Source organism: Oryzias latipes, chromosome 3 (assembly GCF_002234675.1).
Source record: "Oryzias latipes chromosome 3, ASM223467v1".
NCBI classification, from domain to species: Eukaryota; Metazoa; Chordata; class Actinopteri; order Beloniformes; family Adrianichthyidae; genus Oryzias; species Oryzias latipes.
In genome coordinates, this window is record NC_019861.2 from 20,353,716 (window position 1) to 20,374,896 (window position 21,181).

The 21,181-nt window shown below is 36.8% G+C and overlaps 3 protein-coding genes across 3 annotated transcripts; all 3 read right to left on the minus strand.

The window, feature by feature from the left end:
* Positions 1–485: 485 nt before the first annotated feature.
* Positions 486–2,272, minus strand: clec3a (C-type lectin domain family 3 member A). Its single transcript, XM_004067104.4, has 3 exons — positions 2,012–2,272; positions 1,850–1,933; positions 486–1,488 (listed from the first exon to the last, which is right to left on the minus strand). The coding sequence occupies exons 1-3, from the start codon at positions 2,130–2,132 to the stop codon at positions 1,091–1,093; spliced, it is 603 nt and encodes a 200-aa protein (XP_004067152.2). The 5' UTR covers positions 2,133–2,272; the 3' UTR covers positions 486–1,090.
* A 1,274-nt stretch (positions 2,273–3,546) lies between these two features.
* On the minus strand, positions 3,547–14,868 carry vat1l (vesicle amine transport 1 like). Its single transcript, XM_004067103.4, has 9 exons — positions 14,079–14,868; positions 13,412–13,541; positions 13,078–13,293; positions 12,765–12,907; positions 9,608–9,711; positions 9,054–9,109; positions 8,719–8,913; positions 6,419–6,502; positions 3,547–6,319 (listed from the first exon to the last, which is right to left on the minus strand). Exons 1-9 carry the CDS (start codon positions 14,291–14,293, stop codon positions 6,221–6,223), a joined length of 1,242 nt encoding a protein of 413 aa, XP_004067151.1. The 5' UTR covers positions 14,294–14,868; the 3' UTR covers positions 3,547–6,220.
* A 101-nt stretch (positions 14,869–14,969) lies between these two features.
* On the minus strand, positions 14,970–19,157 carry bola3 (bolA family member 3). The gene is made up of 4 exons (XM_004066993.4): positions 18,981–19,157; positions 18,744–18,867; positions 17,867–17,955; positions 14,970–15,486 (listed from the first exon to the last, which is right to left on the minus strand). Exons 1-4 carry the CDS (start codon positions 19,041–19,043, stop codon positions 15,421–15,423), a joined length of 342 nt encoding a protein of 113 aa, XP_004067041.1. The 5' UTR covers positions 19,044–19,157; the 3' UTR covers positions 14,970–15,420.
* Positions 19,158–21,181: the final 2,024 nt, after the last annotated feature.

Below are 21,181 nucleotides of genomic sequence, written 5' to 3' on the forward strand. Positions count from 1 at the left end.
TTTAGACAAAAAATAGTGTGACTGGGTATTGAACAGTGCAAGCAAAGTTTTCCAGATTCCTTGTAGTTCTTGCAAGATAATTAAGTATAGGTTAAATGTGTTGTATACACTAATAACTTTATAGATTAAAAATAACCCAACTCCAAGGTTAAGAAAGAACTAACTTTTTGGTGGGTTATTTTTTACTACAGAAAAGGCAGGAAAAAATCATAAAAACAAAAAAAAAACAGACAAAATGAATAACCAAAGGAATTTGAATTCAGAAATGCTTTATTTCAAACAATCAAAACAAAAATAATAGTAAACTTAGCAAAAAAAAAAACTTGTCATGTCAGTTCCATTTTTTATAATGGAATTTTTAAAATGGGTTTTACCAAATGGATGTAATGTTTGGATATCTTTAAAATATCAGATACAGATTTTAAAGCATGCTATTTAAATATTCTTTGTCTTCAATACGGTCCATAAAAGTAATTTTTTTTTAATGGGTTTGTTGTTATGTATCATTCTAACAGTTCAGTGGGTGTATTCTAAAACCATTTTTTCTTAAAATTAAAGACATCTATCTCCAGATTAGCAACGTCTGTGAGAATTTGTATCCTTTCGGTTTAGATTTATTGGTTTTGTTCTTCAATCATTTTTGTGCCTAAATTTTCTTGCTCAGTTTCTGTTGTAGCTTTTCCCCCACTGCACAGTGAGCACACAGGGTTTGTCTTAAAATAATACAACTGATTTCTTCATTTAATACCACTCAACCATGGTTTTGGTTGCACCATTTTTTGTTGTCACTCTTTTGTTCTGTCATATTTCAGGTTTTGCTTCTCCAAGTCATGGTTAAGTTTGTTAAAGCTCAAGTCACTATGTATTGTTGTTTCCTTTGTGTTGATCTTCCACAGTCAGGTTCACATGTTAAGCAGTAACGTCATGTTCTGTACAGACGTCACCAAAACTGGAAATCATACAGGCAAACAGAAAAAAGTGGCTTGAAATTTTAAGAAATACATAGATCAAAGTTAAAATGTTTTGAAAAATGTTAACTTTTAATAATAATTACATTTTGTTAATCCCAAATGACTCAGTGCTGCCTCTTTCAGGGTATTACAAATTCACAGATGTACTTCTTCAGGCTGCGGCACACCTCGTCCTGCCACTTTCCTTGTGCTGCCACTGAAAGAGCAACACAGCTCTCCCTCTTCGTTCCTGTGGGCTGCTTCTTGGAGCGATCCCAGTTGAAGTAGCTGACTGGCATGCTGTTGACATCAACATACTGACCTTCCTTCACTATGTCTGACACACCAATCCAAAACTCACTTGATCCTGGGGCACTCCTCTTTGCATAATTTCTCAAGTCGCCGTTTTCCATCATGTCTCGTGGCGTTGCCAGAGTTCCTCCCTGAGCGATGCAGTCCTCATTTGCATCATGAAAATGCTTGGGTTCCTCAATTGTAAGATAGCACTTCCTGTGTACTTTGATGCCCCGCAGACACACTGGAAACACATATAACTTCTTTTAGGTGAGAACTCAGCTGTAATATTGTTGTTTGACACACCGTTTACTCATTAGTTACAAAATTATCCAAAATAAATCTGAAACCAATTGTGTTCACATTTTCCAATGTGACGTTCAGTTAACTGCTTTTTACTTAAATAATGTGTGCTGCTGCCCTCCAGTGGTGATAAACAAAAAAAAGTTGAGGATAGATTTAGTTGAATTAATTATTACTCTTAATTTCTAAAATATGGTTTGGCATGACAGCATTAGTAATCATTATAAATAGCATCTTATATATGATTCAAGCATTTTACCAACTGTCCTAATTTATTCATTCACAAATGTTCAGGGTCTTACCTGTCTGCAACGCCTGCTTCTCCTTCAGTAAATGTACTTCTTGCCACAACTTCTCAATCTGCGACTTTACATCATCATCCTCAGCTGCATGCCGACAAGAAAACAATCAAATCAGCCCCGACAAACATGGATTCATGAAGAATAAGTGGCTTAAGCCTATACCTCCAGCCTGTCTGGGAGAAATGGCCTTCCTGGTACGAGATGGACTGCTGCAGCAAAGCAAGGAAAAGCTGAGAAGGAGGACAGGCGCAGCTAGATGAGCCATGACTCTGGTACACACCATGTACTGCTGTAAAAAGAACCGAAAGACACTGGAGAGGAATATATCTTTATACTACCCCTGTGTATGCCTGTCTGGGTTCTCTCCCTCCAGTGGCTCCAACCCTGTTTGTGTTTGCCCAAACATCAGGAGGGGGTGAGGGTGGCAAAAGGGTGGAGGCAAAAAATGGTTTGCCTGTGTGGGGTTTATTTTTAGATAAATATTTACTCTGAACAAGGTGCACTGAGCAGCATACCTGTTTATTTCCAAACTAACAGCAAACGTATTGACTGCTTGACTGATGCTCTCGTGAAATGTTTGCAACAAATGTGTGGCTTTACTTTAACAAAAATCTTCTAACGGAAAGCAAACAATGCAATTTCTTATTATTAATAACAACTAATATGTTACAAAGTACAATAGAAATGTAATTAATGAGTAACTTAAGAACTTAGATAACTTTTAATGATCCTTAAAAAATCATTTTGTGAATATTTTGTTTGCTTTATAAAGAAAATGAAATTATCTTAAGAGATAAACCTGTTTCCCTTTAGGTCAAAATGGCAGAAAGTTGTATTAAACTATGTCTACCTAGATTATATGACTTGTTGACTGCATCACAAAGATGATTTCTTTGTTAAGACCTGGGAACCTTTTCTGTTATTGACAGATTAGACATTAGCACAATTATTAAGAAAGTATTTGTGCTTTAACATTTAAAGTAACAACGTATTTATTTTATTTTCAACTTCATATTTTTTTTAATATATTTTTTGAATGGGTTTATTATGAATTCTTGCAAGTGTAATTTGTCCCTGTACTCTTGGGAAAAATGTTTCTTGTTTTTTTCTTGTTCTGTGGATGAGTTTTCATTTGTTAATGTGTTAAGAAAACAAGAAATAAATATATATATTAGAAAAAAAGATAAAGCTGTGTGAGTATTCCAAAACTAGAAAAGTAAATGTTACGCCAACATAGATCATAAGACGCACAACTGACACCAAACTCTGAGTCAAAAATGGAAAAGAAAGTCACTTTGTTGAGTTTTCATATGGTTATTAAAAACCACAATACCCTCAAACTCCAGCAGAGAAATCAACAGTTACAGTGGAAACATTATTTTTTTAATTGGATCTTTTCTTTCCATATTATTGGTTGCATTTTGCTAATTTTATTTTACCAGGAAATGAGCAAACTGGCATCCTCAGATGCTTTGTCAGCTTGCCATGCAATTGAGCCAAATTCTCAATATCCAGTGCTCATGGTTAAAAGGACAAGATTTTGACATAAACCTTCTAGGGGGGCCTTTTTTTAAATAAACAAGAAAATAATTTTTTTTATGTAATATTTAAGGATAATTTTTGTTGTTGTTGTAATATTTAAGGATAAAAGAAGAAAAAAAGGTGTCATGTGAGATAAAAAAAAACAACACACATTATACTTTGCAGATACATTTTATTCAAAGTAAATAGAGAGTACACAACAAAAGCTGTGACAAAAATTACACAGCAAAGACATTTGGTGAGAACACTGAAAGACGTTTGCACACACATTAGCGCTGTCCTTGATAAGGGAACACACAGCACACACGCAGAAAATTCAACTTCCTCTCTGGAGAAACCAGTTGTGATGGTAAAGGCATTAAACTTCAAGTGTGTCAGTGTTATATCTAGATCGAGGTCATTTTATCATTTTGACCTGCAACACAGTCTCAGCTTTTTTACTTTTTTACTAACTTTCATGAATAGAAGTTTATTTTCAAATGTCTGAGTTTTTGCAAATAACGCAAAACATTTTTTACATTTCTTTTCGGTGTCAAATAGCAATAATCTATGGTTTTCCAATCTATGCCAAACCAGGGAAATAGTAAAATATTAAATGGAAATTTGGGGTTCAGCTTTGGGGTTATAAACTGAGTCTTTCCTGCAGTTCACAGTGGTCAGAATACCCTGAATTTGGAGAAAGAAGGCATTCAAGGCATTTGTTTTTGAAGGTTCTGAGAAAAAAAGCTATTTTGTTCATTCTTAAACTACACAATTCTAGAATCAATTTAAAAAGTAAAGTATTCAAGTTTGTAGATTTCTGAGTTTTCAGTTTTGATCTGTAGTTATGCATTTTGTCTCACTATATTAATTTTAGTGTTACAGAATATCAATGTGATGCATCTGGGGTTGTTGTTGATCTGTAAGCTGCATAATCAATCACAAATAAACCACCGTTTTTTATTTCCTCATTTTCCAGTTTTAATGTGAGACTAAAAATCCTCCTTGTTTCTCTGTGACCTGTTTGGATTTTAGTTATCAGAGGCAGTTACCATCTGCCTCTGCAAGTCTTCATTTTGTTTACAGTCTCAATGCATTCAGGTCTTCTTTCCATCCCGCGACTGTGTTAAAATGACATTTAGTTGTTTAGAAGAGGTTTTTATTCAACTTGACATAGAAAAAAGCAGTAGAGCTCTCTATTGTTTCAAATTGTTAAAATACCTGGTACTATAAGTTTGGGAAAAGAGCATAAATAAAACATGTACGGTTTGGTAGCTTTAGTAATGCTGAAGAGCAAAGTGTGCAGTTATTTGGTTGCATTAGGTGGAATCAAAAGAGGAAATTACCCAAAAACAAGATCCTTGTTACAACAGAGTGCTAAAACACAGGTTGTGTCACAGGGTAGTTTTGCAACAGCCTCCTCACTGTTGAGAAAATATGGTGCAGTAAATTTATAATATAATGTTCAAATATTGGGCTCCATCTATACAAATCTGTTTGGCACTTTCTCCTGTATCTGTGTTTTATGGGTCATTTCTAGTTTAAAGATAGTTTAACCAAATTCTATGTTGTGTTTTTGTTTGGACATTAGCTTATATGTTTTATTCAAAAATATCCTTGTTGTACATTTAATATAAATTCTACACTGGCAGGATTTGTAGTATTACCGGTAACTTCTTTTGTTTTTTAAAGGCACTGGTTTTCTTATAATTGCTAGAAGCTGGAACTAAAAACTTTGTGCACATTTCTACACACAGGTTCCCCTTTACTAGTGGTATGTGAATTCAATTAAAAAGGCATAGTAATATAATTATAACAATTTAGTGTCAATTAAAAAAGAAATTCTGTCTATTTGGTCTAATGGCCTTGGGACCACCGACTTCTCAAAAGCTGCTGATGGGGCTGGATGGGGAATAAAGCAACAAGAGCAATCTGACCTCCAGTTGTAAAAAGGTTTTCAACAGAAGACAAACAAGTGTCATTATTTCTTAAGTGAAAAAAAGGTTTAAAGTTGAGGCCACTGAACAAAAAGTTTGCTTGAGGATGATCGTGAAAGAGACAGAGATGAACAGTTGGATCATTTCACTTCAACTTAGATATTTTAGTAAAACAAGCATCTAACATGCAGCTATATGTATTTATGGCATCTACAATTAAATTATGTTTTAATGTAATAAATATCTAAAACGGATTCATGCAAAAACTTTAAGTGTATCGATCCACACGTCCTTCCTTCTAGAATACTTTAAGAGAAGTCCATGAAAAAATATACATGTGGCTTTAGCATGGAAAACCTTTTATGCATCCGGCTACTAGTTGGCACATCAATGACTGAGCGATTCCTTTGCTAAGACACATTAAGGCACTGGAGCTGTTTCCTCAACCTTTTTCAAATGTTTGCTACAACTATCAAACTGTTACCAATTGAGCGATTTGAAAGCTGAATTTTGATTTGCTTCATCCAAAAACTTGTGTGCATTTTACCAGGAAATTAGCAAACGGATAACTTCTGATGCATTTTCTGCTTTTCCATCTGGGATTGCTCCAAGAAAACTATTTGCTAATGCAGTAAACACTACAATGCAAACATATTCACACAGCATCTTTGTACAGCAGAGACTGTAAAACTGACTTCAGAATCAATCTTTAACGGACTTTATCAGCAACAAACAGGTTGCTACTCTTCCTCTACCCTTTGCTTGAACGACCATTTGACAGGCACATAGACAAACAGGCACTAATTTGTGCTGCACATCTACTAATGCATGCAGCACATGCAGACAAATACACACACTTTTTAGGGGTGGGGGGGCTGTGGTCCTCTGAGTCTTTCAGGCATGTTTGTTCAATCTAATGGATGAAAGGCATTCGCTCCTTGCTGTCGTTATCTCCCTCTGGTTCCTCTTCCTCTTCTCCTGCCTCACTGGTCTCAGTGCTGTCACTGGCCATCTAGTGGAATAAAAAAAATTCAGCACACACGTCTTTGCTGAGTAACCAACACAGAACAAAGAGGCAGACGTGTGATTGAATGAATGGGTTATTTTTTACCAGGGGAGTGGGAGACTTTTCCACATCCAGGATGAGTTTTCCAATATTTCCTCTGTCATGAATTCTTTGCATGGCCTCTTTTACCTGCAAATCCATACATAATGTCCTTTTTTTATTTGATTCAACAAGTGATCACCAAGTAAATTTTTTGCATTTGAATAAGTATACAAAAAATATCTAATTTTAAACTACAGTCCAAACTATGAGCCTAGAAAATATGTTATGGGGGTGGGTGTATGTGTGTGTGGTGGAGTCAGCTCTATTTTTTGAATACTTGTCTATACTATATATTCTGGTGTAAAGCAATTTTTTGTTACCAGGTTTAAAAAGCGCTAAATAAATAAATATTTGAATACATTTGATGTTGTGCAGCTGCTTATTTGGCAGCTTAAGAAAATAAGACACTTCTCACTAACATGACCTGTGCTAGAAACCAATTAATCAACCAAATAATTAAAGGATTTTAAGACAATTCACTATTTTTACATTTATTCTGGTACAAAGAACTTTTGTGTTAAAAGGTATGAAAAGAGTCAAATTGATAAAGATTGATTTGAATGGATTTGATTTAATGCCCTTGACAGCCAAAAAAATAAGGTGTTTTTAAGACACTAACATGATCTGTAAGTGAAATCAAATGATAATATTAGTAATATAAATATGAATAACCAGGGCTTGGCCTCAAAGTAAAATAACATGTGTGCTTTAAAAAGGAGCAAGCAAATATACCTTAACCTAAACAACAACAACAACCCATTTATAATGACTGTATGTTGTGTTTCCCCATTTAGCGTGCAAAAAATGAAAGAAAGATTTGTAGGGTCAGCTCATTGCAAATTTTGACACCACAAGCATTATGCATCCTTTTTTACTTTTAATTAAAGTTATATCATGCCCAGTGTAATATATAATTTGGTTTTTGGTTTGGTTTAAAACTAAAAAACTGTAAAAACAACAACAACAACAACACACTTTTATGCCAACAACTGAGTTTGCTTAGTCATTGAATAATAAACAGAACAAAAGCACATTGCAAAAGTAGGCCAATAATCCTTGTTATGCATCGCTCAGTAGTAACTTCTAAGAAAAAAGAAGGGGGAGGGTTAATCTTAACAAAAAAAATTCAGTCTCAAATGTGCAGCTCAATCACCAGGAACAAGGTTTGGATCCTTTATGTTGTCTTAGTTAAGTTCTTATAAGGTAAATGACACAAACTTGATTCAAAAATGCCAAATTAGACAGATGGGATACTTTCCTTAATGAAACTGTTGGTGGTAGGAAAGCTCTGATTACTCTGCGCTTTTCCAGTCAGTGCTTCAGCCCACAAAGTGAGGTTTCCATGGTCAACGTGTAAACTAATGCTCAATCAGTCAATGAATTCTCCTTTCAGGCACATTAACAAGCGAGGCAGGCTGTACCTTTGTCCACATTCCACACCAACCTCCCATCTAATGAGATTCTTCACGGGCAATGAATTCAGTGAATGGATTGAGAAATTTGTCAAAGTTTAATAACAACAATACATGGGACATTTCCCATGAGAAAAAAAAAGAAAAGTAGAAGAGCTTTTATTTCATCGACAGTGCTCTGACTGCAAAGTAAAATATCATTGGTGACTTACAGGAACTGATCAAGACATATTGCTCCAATTTTTATCATCATTTGGAAAGAAAAAAGCCCAAGGTTAAATGTATTACTTTTTGCATTCAGAACAACAGGCATTGTTTTGATGTTGGAACAGAACAGTTCAGTTGCTATACTCCCACACACTTCTAAACCAGCCAGACATTATTATTTGATGAAGTGGAAAAAAAAACTGTCAGAGTTATACAAGGTCAACAGTTTCAAGATAAAAAGACCTCATATAGTACAAGAAATGTGCTATTTTCTCAAAAACACACAATTTACAAAACAGACTTTTGCATTAGAATTTCTTTTTAACACTAAAATGTGATCTAGAAAAGACTCCATCATAAATTCGTAAATAAATTAATTTTAAGCCAAAAAAAGTGTTTTTTTGGCAATAATTTTGAAGGTCTTTTGCTGCTAATAGTAACCTTAATTAGATATTAATTTGTTTAAGGTTTAAAATGAGTAAAGAGAAATGCTCATGTAATTGCTTTGATCAAGTTTCCTCGAGCTGTGTGACCAAAATATGAAATTTAATAGAATAAACTAATAGAATAGTTTATTCAGTAAGTAGTAAATATGGCTATATTTACACTGTTTTTAGAGATATAAAACAGTTTGACAACTTTGGGAAGATCCTCACACCCCTTATGTTTTACCTATTCTCTTACCTCCTCCAAAGCCCACAGTGAGTCCACTACAGGCCTGATCTTCTTCTGAGTATAAAGACACAGGAGTTTGTCCATCACCTTTTTCACAAGACTACATCTTCCTTGTTTGAAGAGGAGGTTGAGAAGCGAGAATCCAGCAATAACTTTGTTTTCCTCATAAAGTTTAATTGGATTCACCTTCTCCACCTGCCACCACTGGAGATATAGGAAAACACAAAAACGTCTGTGAATTGAGAACAACTTATTTATGTATACATACTTGACAAAAAAATTCTGGTTTGTTGAGGGATATTGTTTTCTTGAAATATTAACAACAAACTGCATCTCTGACTCACGGATTTTGCAAAGCTGAAGAAACTCTTTGTTTCCCCAGTTACAGTGTTTGATGCGCCTGAAAAAACAGGAATAAAGGATTGTTGCATGCTGGGCAGAAGCGACTAGTCAGTAACAGACAACTCTGACGAGGGACGGGTGAGGCAAGGGGGAATCAGCTAGCACCTCCAAGTCTTCAGAGTTTACACCTTGTTAGTGTAACCAGAACAAGCAAAAACAAAAAATGCATAAGTTTGATGCTTTATGTCATTAACTAACTCCCTTCCTGCAGTTTGAGTTTTTGTAGTTGCGTTTTAACTTGTAGCAAAGACTTTAAGCGTATTAACATAATAATCTGCTCTCGTAACCATGGCAGGAAAGCATCTGAGTGAATGTTCCAAAATAAAAAAAGAAAACCTTAAATATTCATTAACAAAATTTGCTAACAATTCAAAATGCATCAATATTTCTAGCAAAAAGTGACATGACTGTGTCTCTTTGTTCCATACTCCATTCTATATATTATAAGAAAATGTCAGAAATTGTAATACTGAAGACAAGTGTTGCTTCTTCATACCATATAGAATGTAAGTTCCCAGTGGTTTTAGCAGACTCAGACATTTGCCAGTATTCTCTCCAGACAGGCAGTCCAGCACAATATCAACACCATCGGGAGAAATCCTGGGAGAAGAATTAAAAAAACACCACAGCAAGAAGCAATCAGACTGTAAACTAGTTTGATTTGCACAGTGTTCTAAGAAATAATCTAACAAATTGTGCCATGTATAATTACTTTGTGTGCACAACAAAATGTCTTTGTGCATAAGAGATGATATTTCAACAGGTGCACTTCAGGGCCTGCACAAAGCACCGGAACGGAAAATGTGTTTTTTTCCTAATGTAGCATCACATAAGGATAAAATGACCGGCATTACTGTGCAGAAACAATTTAGTCTGGTGGTGTGGAATCGCTTTTTTCCTTCAAAATGTATTTGGTCTCATTTTAAAACTTTTGTAGAAAATGTAAGCAGTTGGCTAGAAAAACAGACTGTTTATTAAACTCCATAAGTTCAATTTATTTATGCACTGTTTTTTATTAGTATACTCCTGATTTAAGTGGCAATTTGAACTCGAAGTAATTACGGATTTTAGTCGTCAATTGTGTGTGACATGGTTTAATCAACCATAAGACTTTCTGGTGCCTGTGGAGCTTTTCCTGTGTCCACTAAGGTTCAAATTAGTAAAAGTATAAAGTATTACACATCAATGTACATCAATATCTAATCCACAGATATATGTTTGTATGTATGTGTATATATGATGATGATTTCAAGATAATACTGTTTTTTTCAACAAATAAAACAGTCAATCCCATTTTTACTTTTTGTACTAAATTCTTGTGTCTATAAGATCAAGCATTACATGGGAAAAAAAAAGCATAAACAAATTCCCTTATGACTCATTACATGCAAAAGATGCCAGCTCCGTGTAATGAAGGCCTCATAAGATAAGAGCATTTACTCTCTAAGATATCAATATCAACTTGTAACATCTCACACTTTTCGTTCTGCTTAGGCTTATTTTATAGTCATACAAATATGATCTGCTATAGGCTGACATTTCACACAAAATGAATTAGATGTAAAATAATATGGTGCTTGAGAAAGGAAAAGACGAATAAGGAATTTAAAGTATGTCAAACTTAAATCCTTACTTTAGGCCTCGCCTGATCTGAGCACCTGCTTGGCTGAACTGCTTTCTGGTCTTGTGATTCTCATGGTTTTTGCCTTTTGTAAAAAGACTAATTTAACTGAACTTTGTGCTTGATCCTGGGAAGAATGTGAGGGCCAGAGAGATGAAATGCAATGTAATCCACTACTGCTGATGTGCAGACAGAAAAGCAGGGAACATCCGATGGCTTTTAGTCACTACGAAATATTCATAGTTCAAATCCTTCAAAAATGTGAAATTTACAAATCATATCCTGTGAAAGTACATCTAGTCCTCTTTCACTTAACAAATAACAAATGTAGCTAGACCTTTCAAATCAAGACGATATGAATAAAATCTTAAGTGCTTCACATGTGACTTTATACGTGGCGTGTCACACATTTTTTTCAACAAAAAAAGCAGCTAAAAATAGCTGAACATTTTAAACTAAATACACACTAATTGCTTATATCTAAATAAAGCAAGGATAAGAACCCAAATAAACCAAGTACCAAAGAAAGAATAAGACCACCAATGATCTTAGAGAAACAAAGTTCGATGCACATCATGACGCATGTTTCAGAGAGGAAAGATTTGTCCAAAGATTTTGAAAAAAAAGCAAACCATTTTTTTATTGGTGGCTGTCTCAGCCAGCTCACCTTTAGACCTTCTTGTGCAATTCTGAAAAATAGGACTGCTTCACATAACAGTGGAGTAGTATTAAAGTGAAAACTAAAAACGACATAAATGTGAGGCTTGCTTCTTCTATCCATACCAAACATCACCTTGGGTTTGCCATGGTGCACTTAAAACAGATCAGAAGAGGTTCCTAAATCTATCTTGCAGACTGATGTTGAGGTGCTTGGCCACAAACCACAACGCTGCCATCAACGAACACCCAAAAATGTGCTAATATGTCCTCTGTCGGTCATTTTTCTATTTTCTTTTCCACTTTTTTTTTTTTTACTTTGTTTTTCCTTTTTGTCTCTCTCTCAAAGGATTCTGACAAACTATTCCTCTTTACCTCTGTATCTCCAGTACAAACAGCTTAGTCACTGAAGCTTCTTTCTATCTATAAAAAAGTTTTACATTTTTGTTAAATAACCTTCGTCTGTACTTTAGACAGAGATGACTTTAGTGGAAATACTTTCCATACAAGCAGAAGCCAAGCATTAAGAAACTTTGTTCTCTGTCTGTGCCAAATAATTTTACATTTACAGAGCATCTAAAGCATCTCTGGAACTGGATCATGTCACAGGAAATTGATTCATACTTCAGCAGCAAGCCTACAGCAAAGAGTAAAAAAACCAAACAATGTCGATGAAATCAGGGCACTGCGATGACCCATTCAGACTAAACAGTCTGACTAACAGGCTTTGGCTTGACCTTAAAGGATCTGTGCATGAATAAATCCCTACAAACCTCAATGAACAAAGACAAAGAGTGAACCAAAATTCCTCTATATCATCCTTATACACTGAAATATAATAAAGCTATTTTAAAAACAAAAATACCATTTGTAGCTGAAAGTTTTAGGTTTTGCTAATTACTTAATTTTCTTTGTGATCTTTTTTCATCCATTAAAATGTACTTTGGTTTAGATATTGGACATGAACCTATTTTGATGGTGTGATACTGCAAAGCTTAGAAGGAAATAAACACAAAGCACAAATATAACCAACCTGGGACTTAAAAGACAGTTGTTTTTTTCATTGTAAAGTATTAGTGTTATCACAACATGTAGGGTCTTACTTCCAGCCACAACTAGAGCCACACACTACACAATGCAGCCGCTCTCAGAGATGAGCCCTGAGTTGCCATGGAGACCACAGCCACACAAGCCCAAATGAGGCATCCGGTAATATCTGCATCCTTGCGTGGCCTTCTGCCCTCAGCTGCATTCATATTATTACATTAAGGGGCTCGAGAGCAAGGCTGCAGCTACCTGAACGCAGTAAAACAGCTCATCAGAAACCAAAAAGAGGACTCTCTTACGTACGTTCGGATGCCTTTTGCATACTTACTTCTTGACTTCTTGCATAAAGTCAATATTTCTATCGAAAAGGTGAGTCACAGAGTCTTTGATGGCTGAGTGCTTGAAGCAAGATGCGATCCCAAAAACACTTACTTTAGGTACAGTGGCACACAGCTGAGCCACAGCCTGACCCTGAAAGAGAAGTTTGTTTAAAGAAATTCAGTGATGTATGCACACTTACAAAAGATAGGTAAAATATCTTCTTCAGGTTAACTTACACTGTCAATTTGGAGAAACATTGGAAATAGTTATGTCAGGACTTAATTTCTTTTTGAGGAAGATTCCCACAAGAAATGACTTACTACTCCACCTCCTGCCGAGTGGACCAACACTGACATCCCTTCTCGCAGATTGGCAACCTCAAATAGCATCATATAAGCGGCCACAAAGTTCAGGGAGAAAGCTGCTGCCTCCGGAAAAGTCATTTCATCCGGCATCTTGTAGACAAAATCCACCGGCGTGCAAACCACCTCAGCCCAGGCATTATAATTCACAAAAGCCATAACTCTGTCTCCTATCTGAAAGAAATAACTCAGGGTAGTTCTGACAGGAGGTGGGTGATGTTTGTGCATCACATTTACAGAAATATTCATTTAGGATCCAAATTTTGGAGCAGACTCAGGTCATTTCACCAACCTCAAATCCCTTTGTCTTTTCGCCCACTGACTCAACTATTCCACAGCACTCGAATCCAGGAACCAGAGGGGGTTTGGGGGGATTATCAATATTCCCCTGACGTACCATCAAATCCAGGAAATTCAGGCCACTGCAACACAGAAAGATGAGGGTCGAGTCAGTTATTAAACATTCAATTCCTCCAAATTTCTAAGCTGCCTCTGACAAAGCTACATTTGAGCCCTTCAAAAATGAAGACAACATTCGAGCTATTCTTTCATTGTTATCAGCAGCGAGTCACAGGTTAGACCTCTGTGGACACAAGGCCAGATTCCACAAATATTTTGCACTGAAAAAGATGGAGTGCACTTTAATTATTAATTATTTGTGAGCGTGCAAAAACCTCAGAAACAACAATAAACAAAAATAAATAGTCAATATAAAATAAGGCGCTTTGAAGGGGGGCAAAAACACACTAAATTTGACAGTAAGATGCTAAAAACCAATTGGAAGGGAGCTTTGATGATCCTCCATGAGGAGGAAAAGACCTGTGGCTTCATGAATGCAAATGTCTCGGTGAGGAGCTTTACAGTCTTCAGGCTGGGAGTTAAAAAAAAACAACAACAAAAAAAAAACAGTCCTCGACTGCAGCCTGTAGATGAAACACATGACAGAGGCTCGTATTTACCAGGCTTTGACGCGGATCTTTACTTCTCCATCCTGAGGCTCGGGCATTGCCTTCTTGGTCACCCGGAGTTTGTTGAGACCTCCAAACCCTGCCAGCATCACCGCCCGCATCTCTTTGCCACCGCCGGGCGCTTGCACGTTCCCCGCATCTTTGGCGGAGTTTTTGTCTATCATGCACTCGGTTTCCTCTGTCATGTCCGCTCCTTCTTTAGCCATGACGGAGACCAGCTGCTCTGCCTCTCGGGGAGTCAGTGATGTGGCGTGAGGCTCCTCTGCAGACAGGCGCTGCTTTCCCCCGAAGCAAACTCAGTCTGGGCTTATTATTCTGTCGAGGAGGACGCGATCTCAACACATTTTTTTTAAATAAAAAATACTCAAAGGAAACACCCCTTCTGCAGAAGTCACAGTCTCTCAAGCCAAATTCAATAGCCTACTTAAAGAATAGAGAGAAATATTTAATCCTTTTAGTAACATTTTCTTGTTTGGGTAGAAAGTACGCCACCTTCAGGTAAAAAGCGCAAAAACTTCCAAATTCCTGATATTGACATAGTCAGCAATGTAACATATGTGTAATTTACCAAAATAAAGGAGGAAGAGCAGGAAGTGTCCATTTGAAACAATAATGGTACATATTACTGCATGTGAATTACTTTATAAATATTGGTTTTAGTGAGGCTGTAAGTATGTTTGGATATCCTCCTAGAATAGACTAACAATCTCTTTGGGCTGCCTTCCCCCTAAAACTGCAGCACTGGGCTTCAGTGACCCATTGAAGCAAATACAGATAATTAATTATTTATATGCCAGATGTTTAAGCAAGCTCACATCAATTATTACACACATTATTTTAAAACAATAAAGTTTAAGGATAAAGACGCAAGTACCTTCAAAAATTAAATCAGCTTTTTATTTTGACATTCATCAATACACCATTATCGCACTGTCATAAAAATGGTTTCATAATGTCTCCCCCCCGAGTTTAAAGCCACATTTGTTAACTAGTAACAATGGCAGTTTACTTTGGTTGCTGAAGAGTTTTTCTTTATACTTTTTGATCTCTGAGCATCACTGCCAACCCTGTGAAAGGGACGGTTCCAACGCGACTTGATGTTGAGGAAACATTTTACCAAGCCTTTTTTTGTGCGTGTTGCAGCTTTTACAAGTTGAATATATTATTTCAGAAGAAAAAAAACAGCATCTGTGTAATCTTACCTCTGTTTTACATTTTTACCAACACTGTACAGTTGTCAAAGATGATAAAACTCATTTAGCAACAAATATTTCTTTGCATTTGTGTGAACAAAAGATGAACAAAATGTGCGTCAAGAGTTGAAGGACTTTGTCTATTGATCGGGAACGCCAGTGAATATTCGAAGACCGTGCATTCCTTGGATCTCTTCCTTGAGTGCCTGAAAAGGACCAAAAAAAAGGGAGCGGGGTGGAATCAGAATAGGATATGTATACAAATTTTGAAAATCCAGCAATAGAGCATCTTGTAAAACACAATAGACGTGTTCAGATACCAACAACATACAGGAGTTTAAGAACATTTTAAAACAATTAAATAATGAGAAAACATGTAAAATACTGAAATGTCTAAGTCAGGGGCTGGCAACCTGTACCACTCAAAGAGCCATTGGGATCAGTTTCCCTCAGAAATGAAAGCACAGGAAGCCGCCACACTAGGGGTCTAAGAAAAAATCGTTTCCCCGAAATATCGCGATAGTTCATTTGGCAATACTTGTATTGATTCAAAATGTTATGTTAAAATGATGTTTCCTTTGATCTTTTGTCCATTTTACACAACCTTGAATAGACATTTTCGTTTGTCAAACATGCAGAGGTGTTTGATGAGTGAGATGATGGAAATAAATTCACTTTGGCTACGTTCACACTGCAGGGCTTAATGCTCAATTCCGATTTTTTGAAAAAATCCGATATTTTTGCAAGGCCGTTCACATTTCCAATTAAATAAACTTTTGTGATCTCCTGTGTGACCGTGAAATGACCCAGAAGTGACCTGCATGTGCAGAAGAGAACTCAACGGTGAACGACGTCACTCGTTGGTTGCAGAGGTAGCTAACATTAACAATGGATGTCAACAACAGTGTTGTCAAAGTAGAGCTCTTTTTGCATCATTACATTTATTTTCACAAAGGAGCCAGCACAATTACAATCTTCTCATTTTAAGAAGGTATTGGAGCCAGAATTGTCTGTACCCACTGTTGTGGAATGGGGATGTGAATGTGCTGGGGCCGCACGCGTGTGTGTAAGAGAGAGGAGAGAGCGCGTGCAGTGCAGGAGGGAGTGAGGGGGGGGGGGCAGCGGAAGTGTGTTGGGGGCACGCATTCATGTGTGTTACGGAGGAAGCAGAACGGTAATAAAAGAAGGCTTCCCCCAGCAGAACCGCTATTGACTCTTTATTAACCCGCTCTGGATGATCTGAGGGTCCAATCGGGGAAGTGAACCCTGAAGGAGGATCCGCCTTCGGTCCCCCGCGCTTCTGGCCACGGTCGGAAAAGGGGAAAAAAGTCATCGCGGGAAAGGCTCAACAGCACGCTCGGCCATTTCGCTGGAAACTTTTTCAAAAAACAACCGGTTGCGATAAGAGCCCTTGACTTTGGCCTGAATAGAGCTGTCACCCCAAATATTAATCAAATTGGCGACCTTGCTTCCTTTCCACTGACTGGTCTCAGCAGCATCGTCCGCCATGGTTGATGTTTATGTTCTCGCTCCTGCCTACTTCAACGCAGAATCATGACGTTTGTAGCGTATTGATGACGTATGGGTCGGATACACAAGTGGCCTGGGTCACATTTGAAAAGATTGGATCTGTGTCGTTCAGACTGTCATGAAAAGATCAGATACTGGTCGCATAGGGGCAAAAGTTAAATCAGAATTGGGTCGTTTCAGCCTGCATTGTGAACGTGTAGCCTTTGATGCAGACTCCTTTCTATATTTTTTTAAAATCCAGTAAACCCAATAAAGTATATTAATTTTATAGATGACAACTATTTTTTTGTTAGGAAGCAGCTGTTAGTTTGTTGCGGGTCTGGAATCACAAGCGGTGAATCTAAGACCCGCCCCTCTACCTGTTCACTCCTCTGCAGCTCCAAGTTGCTTTCCCCCGCATGCAACCCCCCCTCCAGCGTGTTCTACACAGACAGCGCAACATACAGTCATCATAGCAGACAGTTGACAGGATAGTAGGGGCGCCTTTACGCAAATTTAATTAATTTCACGTGGAAATGGGTGGTTTTAGCCTAGGAAAAAATTGGCTGGGGGGGGGGGGGGGGGGGGCGCTTCACGTGCCCCCTACATGATTACGACTTTTTAGAAAACCTTTCCCTCTCATGACAGACTCTAGTCCACGTTCATAGCTGCAGACGCGCCCCCTGCGTGCATTCACGCTGCTCTCTTCCTCCTGCCTGCTCGCGCTACCCAACGGTGTTAAAGGCATCACGACATTCTCAGAACATGATAGTTATTTTACAAAACCACAGAGAGCCGCAGCACAGGCATGAAAGAGCTGCATGCGGCCCTGGAGCCGCCGGTTGCTGACCCCTGGTCTAAGTTATATTTTTTTGGAGAAATTAAAGTAAAACCAAATTTTCATTAGTTGCAGAAAACTTTAAAAAGGATGCAAGCTGTATTTTTGGAGAGTTAAAAAGCATAATTAGTTAAAATGTCAAAACTTCTAGAGGTCCTTCATTTCATTTCAGTTCAGTTTAAAAAAAACACAAGAGAATAGAAACTGAATATTAGCGTGTTTTCTTTCTCTTGCTTTACCTGGTTGACCAGCTGATGCTGCTGAACAGTTTTCTTTCCTTGAAATTCACTGGACTCTATGTGGATTTCATACATGGCCCCACAACCACCTATGCACATCACAGGATAAAACAAAAAACAAAAACAAGGTACGACTGAGTTACAGCAATTAATCAATCACAAATTGCATAGTTAATAGAGAGCTGGGTCTAAAAAATATGGTTAATATTGTATTGACCTTTACTTGCTAAATACAATATTGCTAAGTTAAATCCACTTTTGATCTTCTTTTAAAGGTAATTTCAAAAATGTGGGTTAGTCATACTCAGATTTCAGTTTTTAATGTAAAATATTAATTCAACTTTACTGCTTCTCTAATCCTTTGTGCTTAGCTTTGCTTTCTTTCTGCTGTTCTGATTCTGTTAATACCGGAGAAGGATTTACTTTAATCCATGAATGTCTGAAATATGGGGTTTGGGTCATTTTACCTTAAAAGTACGACAAAAGACAAAATTTTAGTATATTTACTCAGGTGTCATTTATTTGTGGGCAAAATAATAATGAATTAAACTTTTCGTATCACATGTCAAATGTCAATAACCATTATTTTAAATGTCTTCTTTTTTTCCTCTCTCCTTTTCAGGATTTTGAACAGGCATAAATGGAGACGCCTACTTGCTTTAGTTCGGAGCTCCACTTGCTGACATAACATCCATTTGAAACTAAAAACTATTATATTTGTTATATAATATATATATATAATGTTAAAAAGAAATAAAAACATTGACAGGTACTTCCAAACAGATCTGCAAATCGTTGTTGCCTAAAGGGTGAAGAGAGACAGGAGACTTTGTTGTCCTATAATAACTTTTAAAAACAGCCAATCACTTTTGTTTACCTGATATATCCGTAACTTTGAGCGATGATGCGGATGGAAACTTCTCCCTCAGTATGTTGGCGATGCGGACCTCTCCGTCTGTTTGCGTTGACAGACATCTTTGCAGCTGCCCGTAGAGAGAAACCTGCAGAACCGTAGACAGGAGTTAGAACGTCAGTCAGTGGGACTTAGCCGATGGGAACACGGTTAGCATGTTGCTACAGACTGATTCTGTAAGGCCATAAAAACTGTTTATACTTGGTTGCCGCAAAGAGCATGGAGAGTAGAGACTGTCCTGCTGCTACAGAAACGTGCCAGCATGGCTAGAATAGAGTGACCCTTTAGTTACGCCACACAAAAAACAGCTTCGGTCACTAAAGTCATGTCCTAGAGACGATTCTGAAGCCGAGATGTGACGTCAAACATCCGGGTACTGCCCCTGCACTGTCGTTCATCGATTTCCCCCCAGTTATACTGAAAATAATATTCATACAAACTTGTTACCTTAAAAGAATAAAGTTTTTATTGTTGCTGTTATATATTTAAATAGGAAGACTAAATGTAAAGAAAACAGTGACTAGATAAAGAAATAGAAACTCAGATGGTTTGATAAGACTAAAACCAAATGTGTTGCTTAATTAAATCAAGTTATTGGGTCATTTATCCAGCCTAGAATAAAAGGAGAGACATATATTTCTCTGTAAAAATAAATAAATAAATAAAAATTATTACTGAAGACTATGACGCTTTTTAAATAGGAAAATAAATTGATTGAGTCTATAAGGCCAATCAGGAATTTTGGTCTTTGTAATTAACGTTTAAATAATTTTTAAAAATACTTTATGAAATGACTTACAGTATTTTCATCTTTTAATGCCCACGTCTTGCATCTTTTAACAATTACGTTTGGGTGTTTAGTGTGCTGTTACTGAACATGGAATTAGAAAAACATTTCTCAAAATTCATTATCAACACTTCAAACTATTTTTTAAAGCTGTTACTGTAACATGTCACTTTTGTAGTGAGTCACTCCCAACACCTTTCCCTATGAATGTTTTCCATTTTTATTGGTACAAGATTTAGGCCAAGAAGCATTGTGACATTCAAGAAAAATAACTTCTAAACACATATTTTCGTTCATTTGTTCGTTCATTTGTTCGTTCGTTCGTTCGTGAGTGACTGAGTGACTGAGTGACTGAGTGAGTGAGAATATAGTTTTTCCACAATATATTACATATTTTCAATGTGACTGTCACACAAAGGAAAACTTTATAAAAACAAAATCCTCCAGGTGCACAGTAACTGCCAGATTGATGAGTTACGGAATTTTTGATTTGGAAGCCAGAGGCAAAAAAACTATTGGTACAATCCAAACAAACAAAACAAAACACTTCACCAAACAAATCAAACTTGTGACCGTGTAGCATGACAACTCTTCACTACAGCCCTTTTGAGTTACAACACATCGGTGATGGCAGATAGGGATCTGGCCTTGGCCCTGTATTGGATAAATGTAAAAAAACAGATGAAAACAAAATAAATATGCTAAACGAATACTGTCTTATAAAAGAAACAGCTGAACAATTTTAAAATAAATGCCTTAGAAGGGAACCACACTGATATTTATGTTTGACGGAAATTATTCATTCATTCATATTCCAATCTGTTTGTTCCCTTTCGGGGTCCCTGGGCTGCCAGAGCCTGTCCTGGCCACTTGCGGGCGAAGGCAGGAGACATCCAGGACAGGTCACCAGTCTGTCAGAGGGCCACATATCACACACCAGTGCACAGTCACACTCACACCTATGGACAATTTAGAGCAGGGGTGTCAAACTCATTTCACCGAGGGCCACATCAGCATAGTGGTTGTCCTCAAAGGGCCAGATATAAGTTATACATGTAACTAAATGTAATGAAAAATAAATGTAACTACTGCTTAATGTTAAATAACTCATTATTTATTTATTATAACTTTTGAAAGTGACAATTACAGTTGCATGGAAAACATATATTTGCTTGTTACTCTAGCATAAATCCTATTAAATTTGATTCTGTCAGGTTAGGTTATATGGACAGTGTTTAAGCCCAATCTGGTATTTCAAGTCCGATTCCCCCTAAATATGAAAAAATGCACACCAAATTTTTAATTTTAAGAAATTGAAAACTTTTATGCTCTCGCGGGCCACATAAAATGACATGGCGGGCCACATTTGGGGTAACATTTAGAGTAACCAATTGATGGAAATTAGTCAGATCAAATCAAAGTCTTCTATTTACTATATTAACCTTTCTTTTCTGTGATGACCTTAAGTTTTCATGACATTTTTATAGTTACAAATGATACAACTTTGTAAATGCAGGTTAGGCTTTTTTATCTTTTCTCCCTTAAATCAACTAGTAGAATAAGGATGAACATTTTTATACATTTGAGTAAAAGCATGAATGTGAAATTCTTTGTT